At 34.9% G+C, this 22713-nt stretch overlaps 1 protein-coding gene across 5 annotated transcripts in view; it reads right to left on the bottom strand.

Moving 5' to 3' along the window:
• The window catches only part of ZDHHC13 (zinc finger DHHC-type palmitoyltransferase 13), a 54210-nt gene that overhangs the window by 21087 nt on the left and 10410 nt on the right, over window positions 1-22713 (bottom strand). For 3 of the 5 annotated variants that reach the window (XM_032240958.1, XM_032240959.1, XM_032240960.1), the window contains exons 2-8: window positions 11865-12010; window positions 8648-8770; window positions 7294-7371; window positions 5946-6090; window positions 4499-4563; window positions 2972-3134; window positions 2608-2733 (exon numbers count right to left, since the gene is read on the bottom strand). In XM_032240958.1, the coding sequence (XP_032096849.1) occupies window positions 2608-2733; window positions 2972-3134; window positions 4499-4563; window positions 5946-6090; window positions 7294-7371; window positions 8648-8770; window positions 11865-12010 (846 nt within the window). The remainder of the gene's footprint in view (window positions 1-2607; window positions 2734-2971; window positions 3135-4498; window positions 4564-5945; window positions 6091-7293; window positions 7372-8647; window positions 8771-11864; window positions 12011-22713) is intronic. The other 2 variants (XM_032240961.1, XM_032240962.1) reach the window with 2 other exon arrangements.

Below are 22713 nucleotides of genomic sequence, written 5' to 3'. Positions count from 1 at the left end.
GCCCTACATTTTATAAAATGTTGCTTAAACATATTTTGTTTTGCTTTTCTTCTTTACAAGAAATAGTGGTCTTTTAGAAAACTGTTAATGAAAGCTAAAATTTTCAAAATAACTTCTTGCAAACAAAATTATATCTTGGAAAGCATAAAGCAAGCTCAAGGGACTGCACAGAAATCAATATACAAGACTCAATGAGGAAACTATAAAGAGCTCCAACATGGACAATGCATCATACCGTCCCTAATACAGAAGGTTAAATGCAATAGGTCTGCAGAAAAGATGAGCTATGTTTGGAGAACGTAGAATTTTAAATGTCTATGGACATCTAGGAGACATCCAGCAGGCAGTCAAAAGCAGGTCTAGCATTTCAGAAGACTTGAAATGTATCAGTATGTAGGTGGTAAAGCCATGAGTGAATAACATCCCAAAGACTGTGCCAGTAGAAAGGGGGCAGAATCTTAGCCAAAACAAACACTTAAGGGGAAAGAAGCAAAGTCACCAAAAGTAACCAAGAACAACTGACCAGAAAGGCAGGATAAGAACCGGCAGAAACAAAGGCTTCAGGAAATCCAGGGAAGAGAGTTTCGAGAAGGGGGGTATTCTCAGTGTCAAATGTCACATGGAAATCAAAGATTGAAATATGTCCTCAGGATGCTAATAATTCAGGTTTATTTTGGCAAAGTTAAAAGAATGAAACTTCTATGAAACAACAGTCTGGCTGAATTGAAGCTGGGCCCCATGTCTGTGCAATGCATTCTTTAATGACAAAATATGAGAACTTGAAAGCAAGCAGGGCTTCTTTTTTTCTTCTTCCATTTTCACTTCTCTAATTCATATCTAGGAGTGGATAATTTCAAATGACATTAAATCTTTAAAATGTTTCCAATTCCAATTGGCATGATGACACAAAATGAGCTAGTTTACATTTTTTAAAATGTAAATTTAGAATATCCTAGCAACATAATCTCATAACAGAGATAAGAATTAAATATGGATCTTAAAATTCTAAATCCTAGATATAACACTCTTACAGACAAGCTGCACTATTCATTCAACAAATACTTGAGGGCATATTATATGCAACGTACTATTCTAGGGACTTGGGACACATCAATGAATTTAAGATCTTTTTCTCACTTAAATTCTAGGTGGGGAAGACAGACAAATAAAAATACTAAGTGAATTTTATAGTATATAAAAACCCGGATCACAAAGGGCTTTATGGGCCATCATAAAGACTTTGCTCTTACTCTGGAAGAAATAAGGAGACATCACAGAAATGTGAACTGATGAGTGACATGACCTGACTTACATTTTAGAAGATTCATCTGCTGAACCAACATGGCATTGGTAGAGTGGTAAGAAGGGGTCAGATTCTGGATATAAACTGAAGGGTGAACTAGTCAACATGTTGTTCTAATAGACTGCATATGTGGTATGACAAAAAAAAAAAAAAAGGCAAACACCAGAGGAATGCTGGAATTACCAGCTACTGAGGTGGGGAAGGCTTAGTCAGGGGAAGGGTTGGGAGGGTATCAGGAGAAGTCTATTGAGCATCAAAGTGGATGAGTCAAGTAGGTAATTGGATATATGAGTATGGAAAGGTCTAGACTAGAGAGACAAATATGGGAGTTAGCAACATATAGATGGCATTTAGGGAATGAATAGACAGCAAAGTGCAAGAACAAAATCCTGGGGTACCCTACCAATAACAGATGCAGAAGAAGTGGAGCTGGCAAAGGAGAAAGAAACCAATATTTCTTTCACTCCCCACTCCACATGCCTAATGCAAAAGAAGTGTAGCATTCATGGTGATCCTCTACATAGAAATATGGTGTCTGTTAATTTAGAATCACTCTGAAAGTATAATGCTAATTATCATTAAAAAGATGATGGTATCATATCTGAAAACACTAGAAACAGTGGAATCAGTCCACTATTCCATTTTAACAATTTAAATAGTATTCACTTCAATAACTTAGATTTTGTTAGCCATTCATGAGAACAGGCTGAAGTTTCTAACATTTTCCCTATTCAGTTCATTTTAAAGTTTAGAGGAACACCACTGAGAATTGCTAAACTAAAAAAATGAATAAAATTTGGGTTTAATCTCTCAAAATTCCAGTGTTTTATGAAGTGATATCATATGCCTAAAGTCTGCAACACTGTCATTTTTAAAGTCCTCATGATTCTAATGAAACATTTTTAAATGTTACTATTTTCCTTTCAAGAAAAATTTAGTAAAGAAGATCTTTCTAAAAGCTTCTATAAGACTCCTCGCAACAAGGTGTTTTTAACATTGTATCTCTAAAAATCAAAACCTTTTGCATTTCAATACATTCATTAAATAAGTGTGGAAGTATACAATAACATTTATTCATAAGGTAACATGCAATTTTAGAACATCAAGCTGAGGACCAACAACAAATAGCCAATGAAAATGCCGAATTTCCAAATTTAAGTAAAAGGATGCATGGGAAAGATAGAGTCAGCAGATATAATGCAGCAAAAAGCCGACTCTCTGGTTTCCTCTGATGCCTTAATAAACAAAACGAAATGAACAAAAAAGTCATTCAATCCCATAGAAAAGACCCCATATGAAAATACCTCGCATTTCTGCAGCCACCTCCAAAGTCTGAACTTTTGGTTGGCTCTCATTTTGGCTTCTGTTTTTAGCATATGAATAATGAGCTGATTTTTGTTTTGTAGAGCCATATCAAGAGGTGTTTCTCCCTTAAAAAAGAGTGGGGTAGAAAGTTTAATAACTTTTTTAATATATTATGAGTGCTAAACATTTTTTAAACTCACCAGAACCATAGACTCAACACATTATTCCAAGAATAGCCAGCTATTATCATTTATATCTATCTTGGAGTAACTGAAAACAAATATATAGCTTATCTTTAGATTAATTTATCAATCTTCTAACTCAAGATATAATAAACTAAGGGAGATAAATACCTGGCCATACCTTAGCATTCTGGATATCCAGGCTAGAACCAGCTTCCAAAAGCTTATCAACTGCATTAACGTTTCCTGCTGCAACTGCCCAGTGAAGTGGAGTGTTTTGGTATATTTTATCAACCACATTGAGAGAAGGATTAAACTTTAAAAGAAATCCAGTTGGTTCTGGCCTGTCTCAAAATAATAAAATATTAAGGGGCATTAACACAGATGACGACTTAAGGAGTAAATGCAAAATATAAATTTTTCAGACAATGGCATCAATTAATCATTCAGTTAAATATTCAGAACTAAGAAACTTCTTTGTACTGAGTTCTATTCTAGGTACTAATAGGAGATTTAAAAAAAGATATCTATTAAATGATGACCTGCTATATAGAAAATTTTAACAATACAGTAGAATAACTGATTTTGTTTTTGAAACTTTTGCTTTCATATTGTTGTTCTATTAGCTAACACTTTTCTTTGAATATAGATTTAACTTTAGCCAATATTAAATCCCATGCTATTTATTCAATTAAAGACTAAATGTATGTTTTAGTTGAGTAGCTAACTTCATACTCTCCATCAAATCAACTATTAAAGAAAGCAGGTATAAATTATATCCTAAAATATTTGTATATCTTAGAAAGTTACAGATTAGAAGACAGAATTCAGTAAAATATTTTCACTTTATCAATACCTTTCCTTCCTTCATGACTACTGAAGAGATTCTTTTAATAAAACAACATACATTCTACTTTATTTATTCCATCAACATCTTTATAGAGATTATACCTGACTTTAGATTTATCAGCAAAGAAGAGAAAATGCTATTTAATAAAATTCTACCTCCAGCCCTACCATTCCATGAACAAAAAGGAAATAGTATTAGAACACAGTTCTTGGAAGAGAAGTCCTAAGCACAAGCAAAATCAGAAATTCAATACAACACAGATACAAACTGATAAAGTGAAAACTACAGTATGTATTTAGATAAATACCAGAAGTTGAGCTATACAGTGGTAATTATGTATTTATAAAAATAAATACACAGAAAAACTTAAATATGCAAGTACCTAATCTGAACATATAGACTATTTTCAGTTAAGATTAATATTTTCAAAGCAGTCAAGAATGATGTCAGAGAATTTCAAAATTTAATATTTTCCAGAAAGCAGATTTATCACTTAGATTTCAAATTATAAGAACATTTAAAATTACAGCCATTTTATTAAAGGCAAAGGAAGAAATACAAGTCATGTTAACAGGTATATGTCAACGTTATCTCACCATTCCGTAAGAAAATTCTTTTCTAATTAGTAGCTTTCAAACTTTTTGCCAAAGCTATCAGAAAAGAGAAAATATATTTCAATGGTGCTTTTCCAATTATAACCTACCTTAAAAGTCCATTATCACAGCCTCAGTGTGGAAAATCTTATTTTCTTCAGAATGTACTATCATCACACATAGACTGAGATACGTAAAAATCACATACGCAGAAAAGACATTGTTGGAACCAAGAATCAGATTGAGGCGATTAAATTAAACTCACCCAATTACTTTGTGAGCTGATAACATGAGAGGTGTCTGCCCATTTACATCTGTCATATTCACACTCTATTCAAAAATAAGACAATTCACATAACTGTAAATACACTCAAAAGTCTATTTCTTCTCTTAATAGAAATAGGTCTTTAATACATTCAGTACTACCATTGTTTCTACATGAACGGCTCAAATATCATTTGATAAAAAGAATGTTCTACTCCACTTCCATAGGGTAAAAATCCACAGATTTCTACAAAATATTTTTAAAGAGAAAAATCTGAATATATAAAGTGTTACATGATGTGAACACAAACAGCTAAGGGAAAGAGTAAAATGTTGATAGCTACCATCAAATACAAGAGATAGTAGAGACTTTAAAAGTCATCTAGTTCAGACCTTAGTTGACACATTAATTCACGTTATCATTTCTTACACAAAGCATTCAGTATCTACTCAAAAACCTCCAGTAAACAGTGAACTCCCTATCTTCTGAGGCAACTTGTCTTTCTGGACTTATTAAGTTTTAAGTAGTAAAACATGAAAATTTCTTTTCTATTTTCTGGAATACAGAAAAAAAGAGATATCATATCTCCACGAGGATATATTCCTTTTAATGAGACAGGTCTAGGTTTAAAGTATACAATAATGGTTTCAGCTAAGCCAACCAAAGAGTTTCAGCTACTGAAGATTCTTATGGGCCTTGGAGGAACAGAACTTGGGAAAGGGCCCAAAGAGAAACAGACAGAACTCCTCCTCATATGTTTATATTTTTCCAACAATGAAACCTAGGAGATTATAATTCTAATTCAATCAGCTAAGTCTGAGAGAAGGTGCTTATTTAAAGGGAGCAAAATCATTCCATCAGCATTTGTGCAAGCATATTTTCATGCCTTTTACAGGCAAGTCTGCTAATACATAAACTATTTTGCTACCAGAAAACATATTCCAAGCAAGTATAATTGACAGTGAAACTGACAATAACCTATAATTTAACCTATGCCTCTCAAGGCAAATCATTTTTCATGAAATTACTTGAGAGAACAATAAGAAACATATAATCAAATTGGCCTCCCATTTGGGCTCAAATAATGAAAGCAAATGATGGGTTAGTGATTTGACTACCATTTTTATATTCAACTAGAAGAAAAATACAGGCTTTGAAGTCATGTTTTTGAAAAACTCTGCAAATTACTGACTTGATAAGAAAAACTATTAACAGCTTACAAGTTTCAGAAACATCTATTATATGTTACTGAGCTAAATGACCTTTCCTTTTCCCTCCAATGAAGCTGAAAAGCAGTATTCAATAGCTAAGCGTACTGAGGCTAATATCTGAATATCTTGATATCCATTAACCTCCACTTTAACAGTGAGGAGAGACTACTACTACTAATTTTCCCAACCTCTTCAGATTATAAAAGCTGGAGTATAAGACACATTTCAGAACATACCTGTCCCTTTGAGATGAGATATGCGATAATTGGCATGTGTTGAAACAATACTGCCAGGTGGATGCTGCTGAATCCCTCTCCATCAACAAGAGTGGCGTCTGCACCATGCTGGAGTAATAATATGACCATAGGTAAATGTCCTTGTCTGCAAACAGAAGACAAAAAGCCATTCTGTAGCATGCAGGAAAAGCATAAAGTTGGGGAGAAACTGATATTCCTAAGACATGAGGGATTTTGGTTACAAATAAAAAGTACTTCCTAACAGTAAGATTTTGAAACAATGGCAATGGTCCAAATGTTTTTTGCTTAGATGCCCCAAACTTAGAGCTATATGGATAATCATTCCTGAGTGCAAATGATAAGCTTCATAACTTCCCAATCTACCTTAAACCTTACATTACCATGTGTAAATAATATTTTTTATGACATGCTAACAATGAAGACTCTAAGACCACTTAGACTTCACTGCTGTTATTTTAAAATCAAAAAAATAAAAAATAAAAATAAAATAAATCATAAGTCAGATATACAGAAATATAATATTCATAAACGATGAGTATACTGTGATTATATTAAGAATTATATATTCGTATGCTTGAATATGGTTCATTTTTCATGTAAAGTACTATACCTTAGTAGCCTAAAGGGCATGAGTTAACCCTAGAGCTTCAAAACTCTTGGCTATGGAGAAATGATTCAACCCCTTGCCTCACATGAGCAATTACTCACTTCAGTTTCAGATTCCTGTCAACCCTACCAACCACTGAAAATGGAGTTTAAATTAAAAAAAGAAACTGGTAAGTATTCAAGACTTATTAACTTAGTTTCAATGGCCAATATACATCAGAGAAGAGAGGAGAGTGACCACACAATATAAATGTTCTAAGTTGACCTACTCAAAATTTCTTGTTAACTCTGCAACAATTTTTAAAAGAGTTGACTCATTTTACCCTAAGATAGAGAAATATACTTTACACTTACTTGAAGAGGAAACTCACCTATTTGAAATAAAACTGTAAGTTTCTGAATAGACATCTGTCATAAGCCTGAACTGACTGAGTTTGCAGTTCACTGAACTACTACTTTTATTTGTTACTAAGTATGAAAATTATTAATTTTAATTAGAAAAAAGAAAGTATAATACACATATTTGAGTTGATAATCATAGTTAAGCCCTGAATTAAATATCAAACACATCCTTTCTGCAAACTCTTTAAAGCTGTAACTTTGTTAAATAAAGGGGAAGAAAAAGAAAAGATAGCCTTTCAAATGGTCTATAACTGATTTTCAATATCGCGACCACTAGCCACATGTGGCTATTTAATTTCAGTGCTCAAAGAAACCTTACCGGATGGCCCAGTGAAGAGGAGTTGAATTTAAATCTCCACCCAATTGATCTACAACAGCACCTTTTGAAATATAAAACCTGTTAAAAGCAGACACAAATGAAAATAAGATTTGAAACTTAAGCTTCATATTGAGAAAGAAAATACTAATTTTTTCTTAGTAATAAATGTGTTGGAAAACAAATTATGATAGTAATACTCCCTAAAACACCCAGAGCTATAGAAATCTGAAAGATTCACACGGCAGAATCAGACAAATCCCTGATGAAACATTCTTAGGATGTAAGTAATTACTCCTACTGTAATTAGCATTCCATTATAACTTACATATCAAACACATCATAACTACTCTCTGCATAGTCTAACTACCACAGCACTCTTGAAATGGTTTACATTCAAAAGGTTTAGGATCAGATACTCTTACTTGACTGCAAGGAGAAAGGTAAAATTACGTCACTTTCAACAGTTTAAAATTAGAATTACTATATGAGAATGAATTATAAAAGTAAGTAGTAAAGATTAACTTAAAATTCTATTGGCAAAGTTAGACATTTGGGCATTTTGCTCTGTATTTGGGGGACAGAAAGGAGAGGCACTCTATAAGGTGGACAAGACAGATTTTCTTCTATCATTTATAGGAATTAGTCTCATTACTTCAAAGTTGTACTTCATACATCATATTATCTAAATACAATGCCAGTTTATTTCCACAGAAAAGGAGTTTGCCTATGAGTATTAATGTGTATTAGAATATTTTAAACTTTGATAAATTTCTTAAACTTTAAGGATTTTAAATATCTAATCCTATAACCCAAAATATATACACATTCACATACACATGCACATTTTACATGTCAAGATGTTTTAAAAAAAAACAGTGAGTAGGCAGTAGTGCTTTATGAAGGGGAAATATTTTATACAATCCAATACATGCCCACTTAAAACTATATTCCAGATTTATTTTTTTAAAAAAGGTTAAATTTCCTACCTATCTATTCTTCCTGGTATTATAGTGTAAAATATTTTAATGTTTTTTCTAAACTAGATGAGACTTCCTATTCTATTCTGAAAAAGTTTGTTATGCTTTTCCTTTATTAAAAAAATGTTCACTTTTACTTCCTAAACTTTATGATTGGCCCCTTGGCTTTATTTCTAATTTTCCTTTTTGGATCAACCAGGGATCATCTCTAAGGTCCTTTTCAACTTTATAACAACCATGTGTGGCAGAAAAAGTTTCAGGGGTTCTTTTACAAGAGGATTACACATGGTTCAATACTTGTACTTAAATAAAAAGATAAATGAAGGCAAGGTCCAAAATTATAAACACACTATTAACACACATATATCCCATCTTACTTTACAAGATCCAGCCTGTTGTTAATAGCAGCCCAATGAAGAAGTGACACATTTTCTTTATCTGGTTGTCTGACATCATATCCTGCTTCTACCAACTCTTTACATCGTTCAAAAATCCCATATCTCAAATAAGAAAAAAAAAGCATAATTGATATCATTAAAATCATTTCATATGTCAAAATTTCTTCATTTTACTGTATCTTTCATCATTCAAACTATCTTTCAGTCAACACAGAAATATAATAATTAACAAAAACATGCACAGAGAGGACACAGTATAAAGTCAAACAACAAGAGGAAACCTGGTTTACTTATTGATCAGATTAATCTCTTTGGAGTTTAACTTGATTTTCTTAAGTAAACTTTAAATTTACACTGCCCTTCTTCAATAAGTTTCATTTGATCTCCACTATGTGCCAGAAACACCTGGTGCCGATTCCTGGCAATAATCTTATCCCTGAATCAAACCAAGCCCATGCAAAAATCTCACAATAAGGGGTAAAGAATAAGCGAACTTGGAATGGGATAAATTCAGCAACAAAATATGGAAAGATTATAGGTATAGCAGAGGAAAAAATGATTAGCTCTTCCTGAAGGAGCTGAAACTCAGCTATATATTATAGGCTGACAAAAGGCATTTCAGGCAGAGGAAGCAGCCTGTAAAATCAGCCTAAAAATCAGAAATGTGAAACTACATGGATGTTCAGAGACATAAAAGCAATTGAACATTGCTAAAGCATAAAGCATGAGAGGGGATGATGAGATATGAGGTTAGAAGCAATAGGCAAAGACCACATGGGCCTTCTGTGCTACACTATGAAGTTTAGACTTTATCTATAGATCAATGGGAAACCAATAAAGGGTTTTAAAGAGGAAAGCACTTAGACTTTGAGTTTTAAGAAAGATCACATTGGAGGCAGTAAGGAAGCTGCTTAGAGCAGGGTGAGGACAGAGACTGAAATACCAGTTTAGAGAGTATTGCAATAAACACAGGTAAGACACAATGAGAGCCTAAAGTAAGAGAGAAGTAATAAGAATGGAAAAGGATGGGCTTGGGAGAAATTTAACTATTACTCAATCAGTTAAATAGTATAATGTTAAAAAGGCATTTCATAGAAAAATTATTATAGCATTAAAAAGAGTTATTTCGTAGAGAATAAAGGGGTAAATCATTAGTGATATTCCTTTTTTCATTTTGTTTTTGAGATGGAGTCTCACTCTGTCACCCAGGCTGGAGTGCAGTGGCACGATCTCGGCTCACCACAACCTCTGTCTCCCAGGTTGAAATGATTCTCCTGCCTCAGCCTCCCGAATAGCTGGGATTACAGGCATGTGCCACCACATCTGGCTAATTATTGTATTTTTAGTAGAAATGGGGTTTTGACATTTTGGCCAGGCTGGTCTCAAACTCCTGACCTCAGGTAAACCTGCCTGCCTCAGCCTCCCAAAGTGCTGGGATTACAGATGTGAGCCACCGCGCCCAGCCTATTAGCAATATTTTTATGAAGTTTCAACCTACCCTTTAGCACTTTCTTTAAAACTTACTTCCATTTAGAAATACCTGAAAGTTTCAACAAGCCCTCAAGGATCAAAAATCAAACCAAATAGCAGAATGGTCTGTTTCTCACACTGTAAATTAGAATAATTTCTGCCTTACCAAAATATGCATATGCAAGAATGTGTGTGTGTGTGTGTGTGTGTGTGTGTGTGTGTGTGTGTGTGTCTTTTTGGCATTTTTAAAAGAGTAAATTTTTGAAAATGACACACATATTTATACTCGTCATCTTTTAAGTGTCAACTTAAACATTTCACTGGAAAAGAAATATTCTCTTTATTTGAGAAACAATATACATTAAGATTTTGCTGGTTTAGAAAACACACACACACACACACACACACACACACACACACACACCCCCTAGCTCTCTTTTGCCCTTCCCAAATACTACCTACAGATCTCCCCACAACCACTTGAGAAGGTCTAGGATCTAAAGAAAACTTTGGGAAAGATATAAAATGCAAGTTTTTACTGAGATTCCCTCTAAAAATAGCCTAATTTCTGACATTTATCATAAGGGTTTTATGGGCAACAGGGAAAGATTTAAATGTTTCCATCCTAATTAAAGCAAATATTTACCTTAAGAATACTACTATGTTTATATAAATAAAATATAAACAATATCAAATAATATTCACCTAAAATACTGGTTCCCAAGGCCTCTAGAGTTCATATAAATTGCTAATTAGAATACTCAAATAATCATCAATATATTTTTTAATTAACATAGATAATACATTAGCCTACATTAAGGCCAAATAGGCTAATTAATCTCCAAACATCATTGCTTCTGATAGAAATTATATCGCTAGTATGGTAATATTAGTTCCCCTCAGGCTGATTAGATAGGCATGATTCATATTTGATGGGCAATCTGCTAGGAAGATTTATGTTTGATTACTACGAAAATAGATTACTACTTGATATAGTCTGATGGACAAAATACTCAAAATATGCTCAATGGCAAGAGGTGTGATAAATGTTAATAATCAACAAGGTCCATGAAGGTGAAAATGTTGGAAATAATTGACTTAATGCAAATATCCACATATGGAGATCTTAAGGGGAAACTTTCAAAATGAACTTCATATCCAGTGCAAGCAAAACAACACACAATGTGTTTCAAGTGGTCAGAGAACATATTTCCACCTTACCTTACTGTTTGTCTTCTAGTTAATCCAGCACAACAAGCACATGGACAGTACTCAAGAAATAAATGCTTAAAATATCTATAAATGTGTAAGTCGGTATTTTTCATTCCATCTAACTATTCAGGTTGTAGTATATTTTAAAAGACTTAGGTTTGTGTTTCAAATAAAGAGTTTGGCTTAGTGTCATTTAAAATCATCCATTCATTCAAAGAACATTTACTGGGTACCTCATATAAGAAGGAACTGTGCAAAAGCACTGGAGCTACAAAGATGAAGACATGCTTTTGCTAAGAAGCTGCCTACAATCTAATGGGACAGCCTGGTATGTAAACAGCTCAGGAACATTGTACTAAGCACTCTGGTGTTGGTATGACAAAAATACTTGGTGCTGGTGTGAACTACCATTACAAAGTAAGAGAGGTAAACATATGAAGCGCCATGAACCGCATATACATTACTATTAATTCAAGAAAACATAAGAATAAACCAAAGCATCTGGAAGACTTACTGAGTAGCTTTTACAATGTCACAGTTACTAGAGTCCTCTATAAGAGGAAGAGCTTCTCTTGCATTGGCAAGTTCTTTGTTTTCATGTGCACAGATGCCATATCGACCAAATCCTGGAGGGTGGGGGCCATGGCTGTGATTCCTGCACTGAAGAGTAAGAGTCATTTGACAAAGCATGAGAGAATTAATGTCACATTCAATTACAAAATGAAGCATTTGCTACTATCAACAATACCTACATTAATAACTTAGATATTTTTAAGTCTTAGAAGTGTATCCTGAGAATCACTTGAACCCAGGAGGCACAGGTTGCAGTGAGCTGAGATCACGTCACTGCATTCCAGCCTAGGTAACAGTGAGACTCTGTCACAAAAAAAAAAAAAAAAAAAAAAAAGGTGTATCCTAAGGAAGGTTTTCTTTATGTTAATTCTGTTCACTAGAAAAGATACTATTACAAAAATCCAAATTACATATTTTGTTCATAAAACAAAGGTCATCTAAAAAGGCACGGATGGACCTTTTTACTTGTAGTGGGTAAAGAACCATTTCTACTGACTTGGTAGGAGGTTTGCCAGGCCTCTATGTGGTGGACATACCCTAAGAATATCCCCCAACCCACCAATTAATCAGGTTGTCTTCCTCTTGAACACAGGCAGAACTTGTGACTTGTTTCTAGGCAATGGAATATGGCAAAGGTGATGAGACAATTACTCCCATGATTATGTTAAATAAGACTCTGTCTTAGCCAACTAAAGCAAGAGATTCTTCTGCTGGCCTTGAAAAAGTAAGCTGCCATGATATGAGAGGGCCTGTGAGAGGGCCACATTTGTCAAGGAACTGTGGGCAGTCTTCAGGAATAAAAGCAGTCCCCACTGACAACCAGTAAGAAAATCAGACTTTGATCATACAACTGCAAGAAACTGAATTCTGCTAATAACCACGTGAACTTGAAAGAGGACCCCAAGCTCAGCCTTGATGTCAACTGCATGAGACCCTGAGCAGACAATCCAACTAAGCCATGCCTAGACTCCTGACAAACAGAAACTACAGGATAATAAATAAGTGTCACATTGGTGGCCTGGTAGCTCAGTTGGTTAAAGCACAGTGCTAATAGTAAGTACATGTTGTTTTAACCTACTAAATGTGTGGTAATTTGTTATGCAGTAATAGGTAACTAATAAAGAAGTGACTGCAGAATTTGGTGAGAGTAAAAAGTATGATTGCCAACGACTATTCCCATTAGCTGAATCATCAAATGTTACATTCAGATCACCCATTAGAAGCAGCAGCAAATGGCAAGCCAAAAAATTTTTCTTCAAACAATTATCTTAGATTTGTCATTCAAACTAGTAGAGTATTTCTAATCTCTAATGCTGAGCTTAGACCTTAGCAGAAAACCAGTATTCACTAATATTTTTAAAAAAACAACAACCAAAAAAAAAAAAAATCCACAAAAATCTGAGATCAATTACCCATTCTGTGGATTATGAATGTATTTTATTTCTCCTTTCCATTACTATGGCCTTTTGGATTCATTATCACCTCTAGGGCAGATGGGTAGGTAATCAACTTAGATTAGTAATTTTGACACTGGTTGACAACTTTGGCAAAATATTTGGTGAACAATCAGGCAGGCAGAGGGGGTTAAAATCTTTAGCACAAATGAGGCTCACTTTAATATCCCCCAAATACTTAGTTTTATTTGAGAAAAGGACTCCTTCAGCTAAAGATGTGGGATGCTCAAAGTTTGTTTCCTAAAAGAACAAATATATCAAATGTACATATTATTTGCATATATTCTAAATACATTTTAAAAAGACTCTACAGTGTGACCCTGATCACTGATATCTTTGACTACGGATTTACATAAAAACTAATCTTCTAATCTCATAGGCTCTTCAGATTTCCAAGTAGAAATAGATTCATGTCAAAGTACTCAACTTTAATAAAACATACTATATTGCATTCTCTAAAGCAATGATACCTTAAAGAGAAACCTCCCTGAATCAGTACATCTTTTAAAAATGTATTTATTTATTGGGAAGTGGGTCTTGCTCAGGCTGGAGTACAGCAGTGTGAGCATAGCTCACTGCAGCCTCCAATTCCTGGGCTCAAGCAATCCTCCTGCCTCAGCCTCCTGAGTAGCTGGTACTACAGGCACATGCCACCATGCCCAGCTAATTTTTTTTTTTTTTTGAGATGGAACCTAGCTCTACCACCCATGCTGGAACACAGTGGCATGATCTCGGCTCACTGCAACCCCTGCCTCCTGGGTTCAAGCGATTCTCCTGCCTCAGCCTCTCGAGTAGCCGGGATTACAGGCGCCCACGACCCAGCTAAGTTTTGTATTTTTAGTAGAGATGTGGTTTCACTGTGTTGGCCAGGCTGGTCTCAAACTCCTGACCTCATGATCCGCCTGCCTTGGCCTCCCAAAGTGCTGGGACTAAAAGTGTGAGCCACTGTGCACAGCTTTTAATTTTTTTTACTATACTTTAAGTTCTGGGATACATGTGCAGAATGTGCAGGTTACATAGGTATACATGTGCCATGGTGGTTTGCTGCACCCATCAACCCGTCATCTACATTACGTATTTCTCTTAAGCTATTCCTCCCCTTGCCCCCCACCCCCAACAAGCCCCGGTATGTGAGGTTCCCCTCCCTGTGTTCATATGTTCTCATTGTTCAGCTCCCGAGTGAGAACATGTGGCGTTTGGTTTTCTGTTCCTGTGTTAGTTTGCTGAAAGTGATAGTTTCCAGCTTCATCCATATCCCTGCAAAGGACAGGAACTCATTCTTTTTTATGGCTGCACAGTATTCTGTGGTGCATATGTGCCACATTTTCTTTATCCAGTCTATCATTCATAAGCATGTGAGTTGGTTCCAAGTCTTTGCTATTGTGAATAGTGCTGCAATAAACATATGTGCGCATGTGTCTTTATAATAGAATGATTTATAATTCTTTGGCATACCCAGCTAATTTTTTAGTTTTTATTTTTGTAGAGACAGGGTCTCACTATGCTGCCCAGACTGTCTTGAACTCCTGGCCTCAAGCAATACTCTTGCTTCTGCTTCCCAAAGTGCTAGGATTACAGGTGTAAGCCACCACATCTAACCTGAATTAATCCTTAATAAGCAAAATTAGGTACCTATTTACAATTTTTAAAAAGCTGATTTTTAAATAAATGCATCAGAAATTACATCCTGAAAATAGTCTCCTCGAGAGACTATTTGTTATTCTAATAGCATTACCTTGAATGTTTTCAGAATTTCCTTTCTGAAACTGTCCTCAGAGCCATGTAAAAGAGACTCGTATTTTTAAACTCTGAAAATATTATCATTTATTATATAAAGTATGTAAAACATATATGTATATACATGGACTTCTTCTTTTGTAAATAGTAAAGAATAAATACAAAATGAACCTCCATGAAACCATTACTTAAGTCAAGATATAGACTGACCCAGCACCTTAAAAGACTGCCTGAACATGTGCTATTCTCCATCACATCCCCACACTAAATAAAGTTTCCTGACTTCAGTTATAACGTTTTGCTTTCCTTTATAGTTTTATCTCTAATGTATGCAACCCTAAAAAGTACAGTTTGGCTTTACATTTTTTAATCTTTATAAAAATGGAATCTATCATATGTATTCATTATCATTTGTTTTGGTTAACATTAGACTTAGAAGCTTCATCCATGTTGTTGTGAAAGCTACAACAGGTTCATTTTCATTGCTGTGTAACACGCCAACACAGTAAGATACAATGATTAATTTCTCTGTTTTACTATGGCTAGATATATGAATTGTTCCCCGTTTGGGGCTATTATAAAAAATATATTGCTCTGGGCATTCTCGTACATGTCTCTAGGCATATATATGTAAACAATTCTCAAAAGCATATATCTAGAAGTGGAACCGTTGGCTTTGAAGATATGTTTAACTCATCTTCAAAATGGTTGTAGCAGTTAAACTTCCCCCTGCTAGGGATGAGTGTTTCCGTTGCTGCAGGGGATGAGTGTTTCTGTTGCTCTAATCCTTACCAACACTTGGTATCATCAGACTCAACTTTTGCCAATCTGATGAATATGTAAACATATCCTGTAGTGATAATAATTTGTATTTCCCTAGAATTGTCAAGTTAGATATTTCTTCATGTTTATTGGCCATTTTGAGTTCTTCTTTTATAAAGTACATGTTTAAGCAATTTGTCCATTTTTGTCTTTATACTGGGTTTCTGTCTTCTTGAATGGTAGCCCTTATACATTCTGGATAGTCTTTCTTGGCCATATGTTAGTTAAAAATAAGTAGAGCCTTCTACTTCTGTGCATGATGGGATAAAAAGGATTGGACTTAACCTCTGGCTTTCTTGCTATAATAAAGAAATCTAGAAAAGTGAACAAAATATATGAAGTAAACTGTATTCAGACTTTACACAACGGGAACAGTAAAACTGTGAATGCCAAGATATGAGGAGAGAAAAAAAAAAAAAGGTTAGCCCCACTATCATCCCAGAAATTTCGCAATCATGGGCACCGAGAGGAAAACACTTTATTTTAGAGCCCAGCAGCCTTGCTAAATTGAGGAGATAGAAATTTGAGATCAGAGAGGCTGAGATGGCTGGCAGTTATGGGGACATTCTGAAAAAGAAGTGAGCCAACCAGAAAAAAAGGGGCTCCAAAAAATCTGTATAGGAGACCCATTGAGTCTTTGCAGAATACTAGGGCAAGCAATGTATAGAGTGAAACTCAACAAGGAGAGGCAAAAAATGACTGGGAATTTGTAAGCTGAACAATTACTGGAGTTTATACACAGCAGGAAGATGTTCAAACTCTGATCAGCCAAAGCGGAGAGTCTTTGATGATCCCTTGGGTTATTCAGTGGAAATATCTGAGGGCCACACCTTAGAAGTGTAGGGCCAAACTGTATCTGGGATAAAAGCTACCCCAGAACCACTCTAGAGAAGCCTAAAATCAGACTTCAAAGGACTCAAACTGAGCAATATTAACTTTACTGCCTGCCAAAACAATATCCAATACTCTCTGAAGAGAGGCAACAAATACCAGATACTCATCAATATGCATTCACAAAGTCCACTATCAAATAAAAACACATTAAGCATGCCAAGAAGCAAGAAAAATGTGACCTACAGCCAGAATAAAAGAACCAGACCTTGAAGCTATAAAGATAACAAAATTAGCTGAAAAAAGACATTAAAACAGTTAAGTATGTATTAGTATTTAAAAGAAAATATTAACATGAGCAAAGAAATTGAAGATGTGACAAAAGATCTGTTTAGAATATCTGCAGATAAAAATCAATCTCCCTGTAATCCCAGCACTTTGGGAGTCTGAGGCAGGCAGATCATCTGAGGTAAGGAGTTCAAGACCGACCTGACCAATATGGCAAAACCCCATCTCTGCTAAAAATACAAAAATTAGCTGGGCGTGGTGGCGCATACCTGCAATCTCAGCTACTTGGGAGACTGAGGCAGGAGAATCGCTTGAACCCTGGAGGCAGAGGTTGCAGTGAGCCAAGATCATGCCACTGCACTTCAGCCTGGGCAAGAGTGAGGCTGTCACACACACAAAAAATCAATCTGTAAAGTACAAATTACAACAGATGAGACTGACAGCAGATTAAACGGTATAGAAGAAAAGAATATTTACTTTGAAGAAACCACAGTGGAAAGTATCCAAAATGTAGCACAGAGAGAAAATGGCTGAAGATGTATAATCGGAGTTCCAGAAGGGAAAAATTTTTTAATATTTGAAGAGATAATAGTCAAAAATCTTCCAAATTTGGTAAAAATTATAAACTCACAATAACTAGAAGTTCAATTGATCCCAAGTAGGATAAGCCCCCCAAATCCTACACCCAAGACATATCATAATCAAATCACTAAAAACCAATAATAAAGAAATAATGTCTCAAAAAAACAGACTCATATGTTCAAAGAAGCAAAGATAAGAATGCATTAAGACTTCTCATCACACACAATGCAAGCCAGAAGACAATAGCAAACAGTTTTAAAGAGCTTAGTAAAGGGGTTGCTGGGTCAAATGACACAAGAACAGAAAATTAAACACATGTTCTCACTCATAAGTGGGTGTTGAACAAATGAGAACACGTGGACACGGGAGGGGAACATCACACACCAGGGTCTGTCAGGGGGTAGGGGGCTAGAGGAGGAACAGCATAGTGGGGCAGGGGGGTTTGGGGAGGGATAGCATTAGGAAAAATACCTAATGTATACAATGGGTGATGGATGCAGCAAACCACTATGGCACGTGTATACCTATGTAACAAACCTGCATGTACCTCACATGTACCCCAGAACTTAAAGTATAATAAATTTTTTTTAAAAAGAATTTTAAAAAAAAGAGCTTAGTATGCAGCCTAAGCAGTGTTTACAGGGAATTTTAGCTTAAAATGCTTATATTAGGAAAAAAAGAGCCCAGAGTAAATTATCTAAGCTTTCACCTTAATAATCTAGAGAAGGAAAATTAAACTCGAAGTAGATACATGGGAAGAATATAAAAATAGAAGGAATTCATGAACTATAAAACAGAAACAATATAGAAAATCACTGAAGCCAAAATCTGGTTCTCTGGAAAGAATAAATCAATAAAAGTGATAAAACTGTGATCAAATGGATCAAGAAAAATGAAAAGATATCAATGACAAGTATCAGATTTTAAAAAGAGACATTACTACAAGAGCCTACAAATTCTGAAAGGATAATAAGGGAATATTTTGACAACTCTACGCCAATAAAAGGGCAACTTAAGTGAAATAAACAAATGCCTCAGGGACACACATTATGGATGTTAAAAGTAATAAATAACATAATATCTATTAAATAAATTTGATTCATAATGAAAACCTTTCTCATAAAAAATTCTAGGTCCATATAACTTAACTGGTTAACCCTATCAAATATCTAAGGAAGAAATAATATTAACCTCTTCAGAAAACAGAAGAGAGAATCCTTCCCAGCTCATTTTATGAAGCGGCATCACTCCATACCAAAACCAACAAAGACATTACAAGTAAAGAAAAACACAGGCCCAGTATCCCTCATGAACACAGATACAAAAATCCTAAACAAAATGTTAGGTAAGATGAATCCAGTAATACATAAAAAAGAGACTATACATCACAACTCAGCTTAAACATTTCAAAATAAATCAATGCAATCCACCATAAGATGAATATTCATATTAACAGAATAAAGTAAAAAATATATAATTATCATAGAATAAAGCATTTGTCAAAATTCTTCATATGAAAATTCTTTATGCAAAGCATATGATAAAATTTGATAAAGTCTTTCAACACAAGTGAAAGAAGAGAACTTCCTCAATTTGATAAAGAACACTTACAAGAAATCTACAGCTACCATCACACTGAATGGTGCAAGACCATTTTTACACCAAGACTGGAAGCAAAGCAAGGATGCCCATTATCACCACTTCTAATTAACACTGTACTAAAGTACCAGACAGCATAATAGAGTAGAAAAAAGAATAAAAATGCATACAGATTAGAAAAGAAGTAAATCCATTTTTACTTGCCAAAACATGACCATATGCATAGAAAATCCTAAGAAATCTTTTAAAAAATTTTTACTCTAGCATCAAAAACGTAAAATACTTTAAATGCTTTATACTGTACCCTGCAGTTTTTGATGTGTTCAGTGGGAGGGTCACATCAAATATAGTCATGCTTTCATTATCAATGAGGATACATTCTGAGAAACATATCATTAGGCTATTTCATTGTTGTTCAAACATCACAATGTGTACTTACACAAACCTAAACAATATATCCTATTACAGACTTCGGCCACATGGTGTAAACCATTGCTCTGACCAACGTCGTATGTGTGGTCTGACACTGATCAAAACATTATGAGATGCTATGACTGTACCTAGAAAATTCCTATAAATGAACGATGGATTATTTTATAATCTCATCCTGCTTTTTACCATAAATAATGTTATCTAGCTTTCACCTACCTTATCATCAAACCTATTTCTGTGAACTTTTCAGTTTAAAAAAGAAAATCACTCTCTTAAGGATAAATACACAATTAAGAATTAAAAAATTGAAGACATTTGATATAATGTGTCAAAGTCAATTCTCTTAAGAGTTCCAAAAAGTTTAAGAATGAAAGTTTCTTAAATTTCATTTTTATAAGACAGTTTTTAAAATTCTTTTAGGAATTTTTAATTTTGAAGAAAGTTTTTACAAGACAAGGATGCCTGCTCTCACCACTTCTATTCAACACAGTATTGGCAGTCCTGTCCAGAGCAATCAGGCAAGAGAAATAAAGGGCATCCAAATAGGAAGAAGAGAGGAAGTCAAACTATTCCTGTTCACAGATGACACGATTCTATATCTAGAAAACCCCATGGTCTTGACCCGAAAGCTCCTTCAGCTGACAAACAACTTCAGCAAAGTTTCAGGATACAAAGTCAATGTACAAAAATCACTGGCATTCCTATACAACAATTATCAAGCCGAGAACCAAATCAGGAAGGCAATCCCATTCACAACTGCCATAGGAAGAATAAAATACCTAGGAATACAGCTAACCAGGGAGGTGAAAGACTTCTACAATAAGAATTACAAAACGCTGCTCAAAGAAATCAGAGAAGACACAAGCAAATGAAAAGACATCCCATGCTCACAGATAGAAAGACTCAGTATCATGAAAATGGCCATACTGCCCAAAGCAAATTACAGATTCAATGCTATCCCTATCAAATTACCAAAGACATTCTTCACAGAACTAGGAAAGAGCTATTTTAAAATTTATATGGAACCAAATAAGAGCCAAATAAGAATAGTCAAGGCAATCCTAAGAAAAAAAGAACAAAGCAGTAGGAATCACATTATCTGACTTCAAATGATACTACAGTGTTATAGTAACCGAAACAGCATGATACTGGTAAAAAAAAACAGGCACATAGACCGATGGAATAGAATAGGAAGCCCAGAAACAAGGCCACACACCTATGACCATCAGATCTTTGACAAAGCCGATAAAAACAAGCAATGGGGAAAAGACTCCTTATTCAATAAATGGTGCTGGGATTTTTGGCTAGCCATTTGCAGAAAATCAAAGCTGGACCCCTTCCTTACACCATACACAAAAATCAACTCAAGATGGGTCAAAGACTTAAATATAAAACCCAAAACTATAAAAACCCTAGGAGAAAACCTAGAACATGCCACCCTGGACACAGGAATGGGCAAAAATTTCATAACAAAAACACCAAAAGCAATCATAACAAAACCAAAAATTGATAAGTGGGATCTAATTAAACTAAAGAACTTCGGCACAGCAAAAGAAACTATCAACAGAGTAAACACACATCCTACAAAATGGGAGACAATGTTTGCAAACTATGCATCCAACAAAGGTCTAACATCCAGCATCTGTAAAGAACTTAAATTTACAAGAGAAAAACAAACCCCATTAAAAAGTAGGTAAAGAACATGAACAGATGCTTTTCAACAGAAGACATAAATGCAGCCACCAAGCACATGAAAAAAAAAGCTTAACATCACCGATCATTAGAGAAATGCTAATCAAAACCACAATGAGATACCATTTCACACTAGTCAGAATGCTATTATTAAAAAGTCAAAATATAAGAGATGCTGACAAGGTTACAGAGACAAAGGAATGCTTATACACCGTAGGTGGGAGTGTAAATTAGTTCAACCATTGTGGAAAGCAGTATGACAATTCCTCAAAGAGCTAAAAGCAAGAACTACCAGCAATTCAACCCAGCAATCCCATTACTGGGTATATACCCAGAGGACTATGAATCATTTTACCATAAAGACACATGTATGTGAATGTTCACTGTAGCACTATTCACAATAGCAAAGGCATGGAATCAACCTAAATGTCCATCACTGACAAACTGGGTAAAGAAAATGTAGTACATATATACCATTCATTACTATGCGGCCACAAAAAATTATGAGATCGTGTCTTTTGCAGAAACACGAATGGAGCTGGAGGCTATTATCCTTAGGAAACTAATGCAGAAACAAAACCAAATACGGCATGTTCTCATTTATAAGTGGGAGCTAAATGATGACAACTCATGAACACAAAGAAGGGAACAACAGGCTGGGTGTGGTGGCTCACGCCTAAAATTTCAGCACTTTGGTAAGCCAAGACAGGTGGATCACTTGATGTCAGGAGTTCAAAAACAGCCTTGTCAATATAGTGATACCCCATCACAAAAAAAAAAAAAAAAAAAATTAGCCAGTGGTGGTTTGTGTCTGCAGTCCCAGTTACCTGGAAGGCTGAGGCAGGAGAATTGCTTGAATCTGGGAGGCAGAGGTTGCAGTGAGCCAAGATCACACCACTGCACTCCAGCCTGGGTAACAGAGCAAGACTCCATCTCAAAAAAAAAAAAAAAAAAAAAAAAAGGGAACAACAGACACTACAGTATACTTGAGAGTGGAGGGTGGGAGGAGGGAGAGGAGCAGAAAAAATAACAAGTGGGTACTAGGCTTAATACCTGGGTAATGAAATAATCTACATAACAAACCTCCATGACATAAGTTTGCCTATATAACAAACCCTCACATGTACCCCCAAACCTAAAACAAAGTTTTTAAAAGAAAGTTTTAAATTTTTCAGTTTTACTTAAATGAGTCCATAACCCCTCAGGGGTTATACTGAAGGGGTACTGTTTTTAAAAAGTTAATTTACAGTAAAATTAACTTTGGTATACAGCTCTATGAATTTTAACACATGTATGGAATCCTGTAACCATCACCATCATCCTTTGTAGTCACACCCTCCTGTAACCCCAACC

Source organism: Sapajus apella, unplaced genomic scaffold, assembly GCF_009761245.1.
Source record: "Sapajus apella isolate SASKATOON/1434 unplaced genomic scaffold, GSC_monkey_1.0 scaffold47, whole genome shotgun sequence".
In the NCBI taxonomy this organism is placed as follows: domain Eukaryota; kingdom Metazoa; phylum Chordata; class Mammalia; order Primates; family Cebidae; genus Sapajus; species Sapajus apella.
The sequence above is the reverse complement of the archived record's forward strand: the minus strand, read 5'-3'. Positions and strand labels throughout refer to the sequence as shown.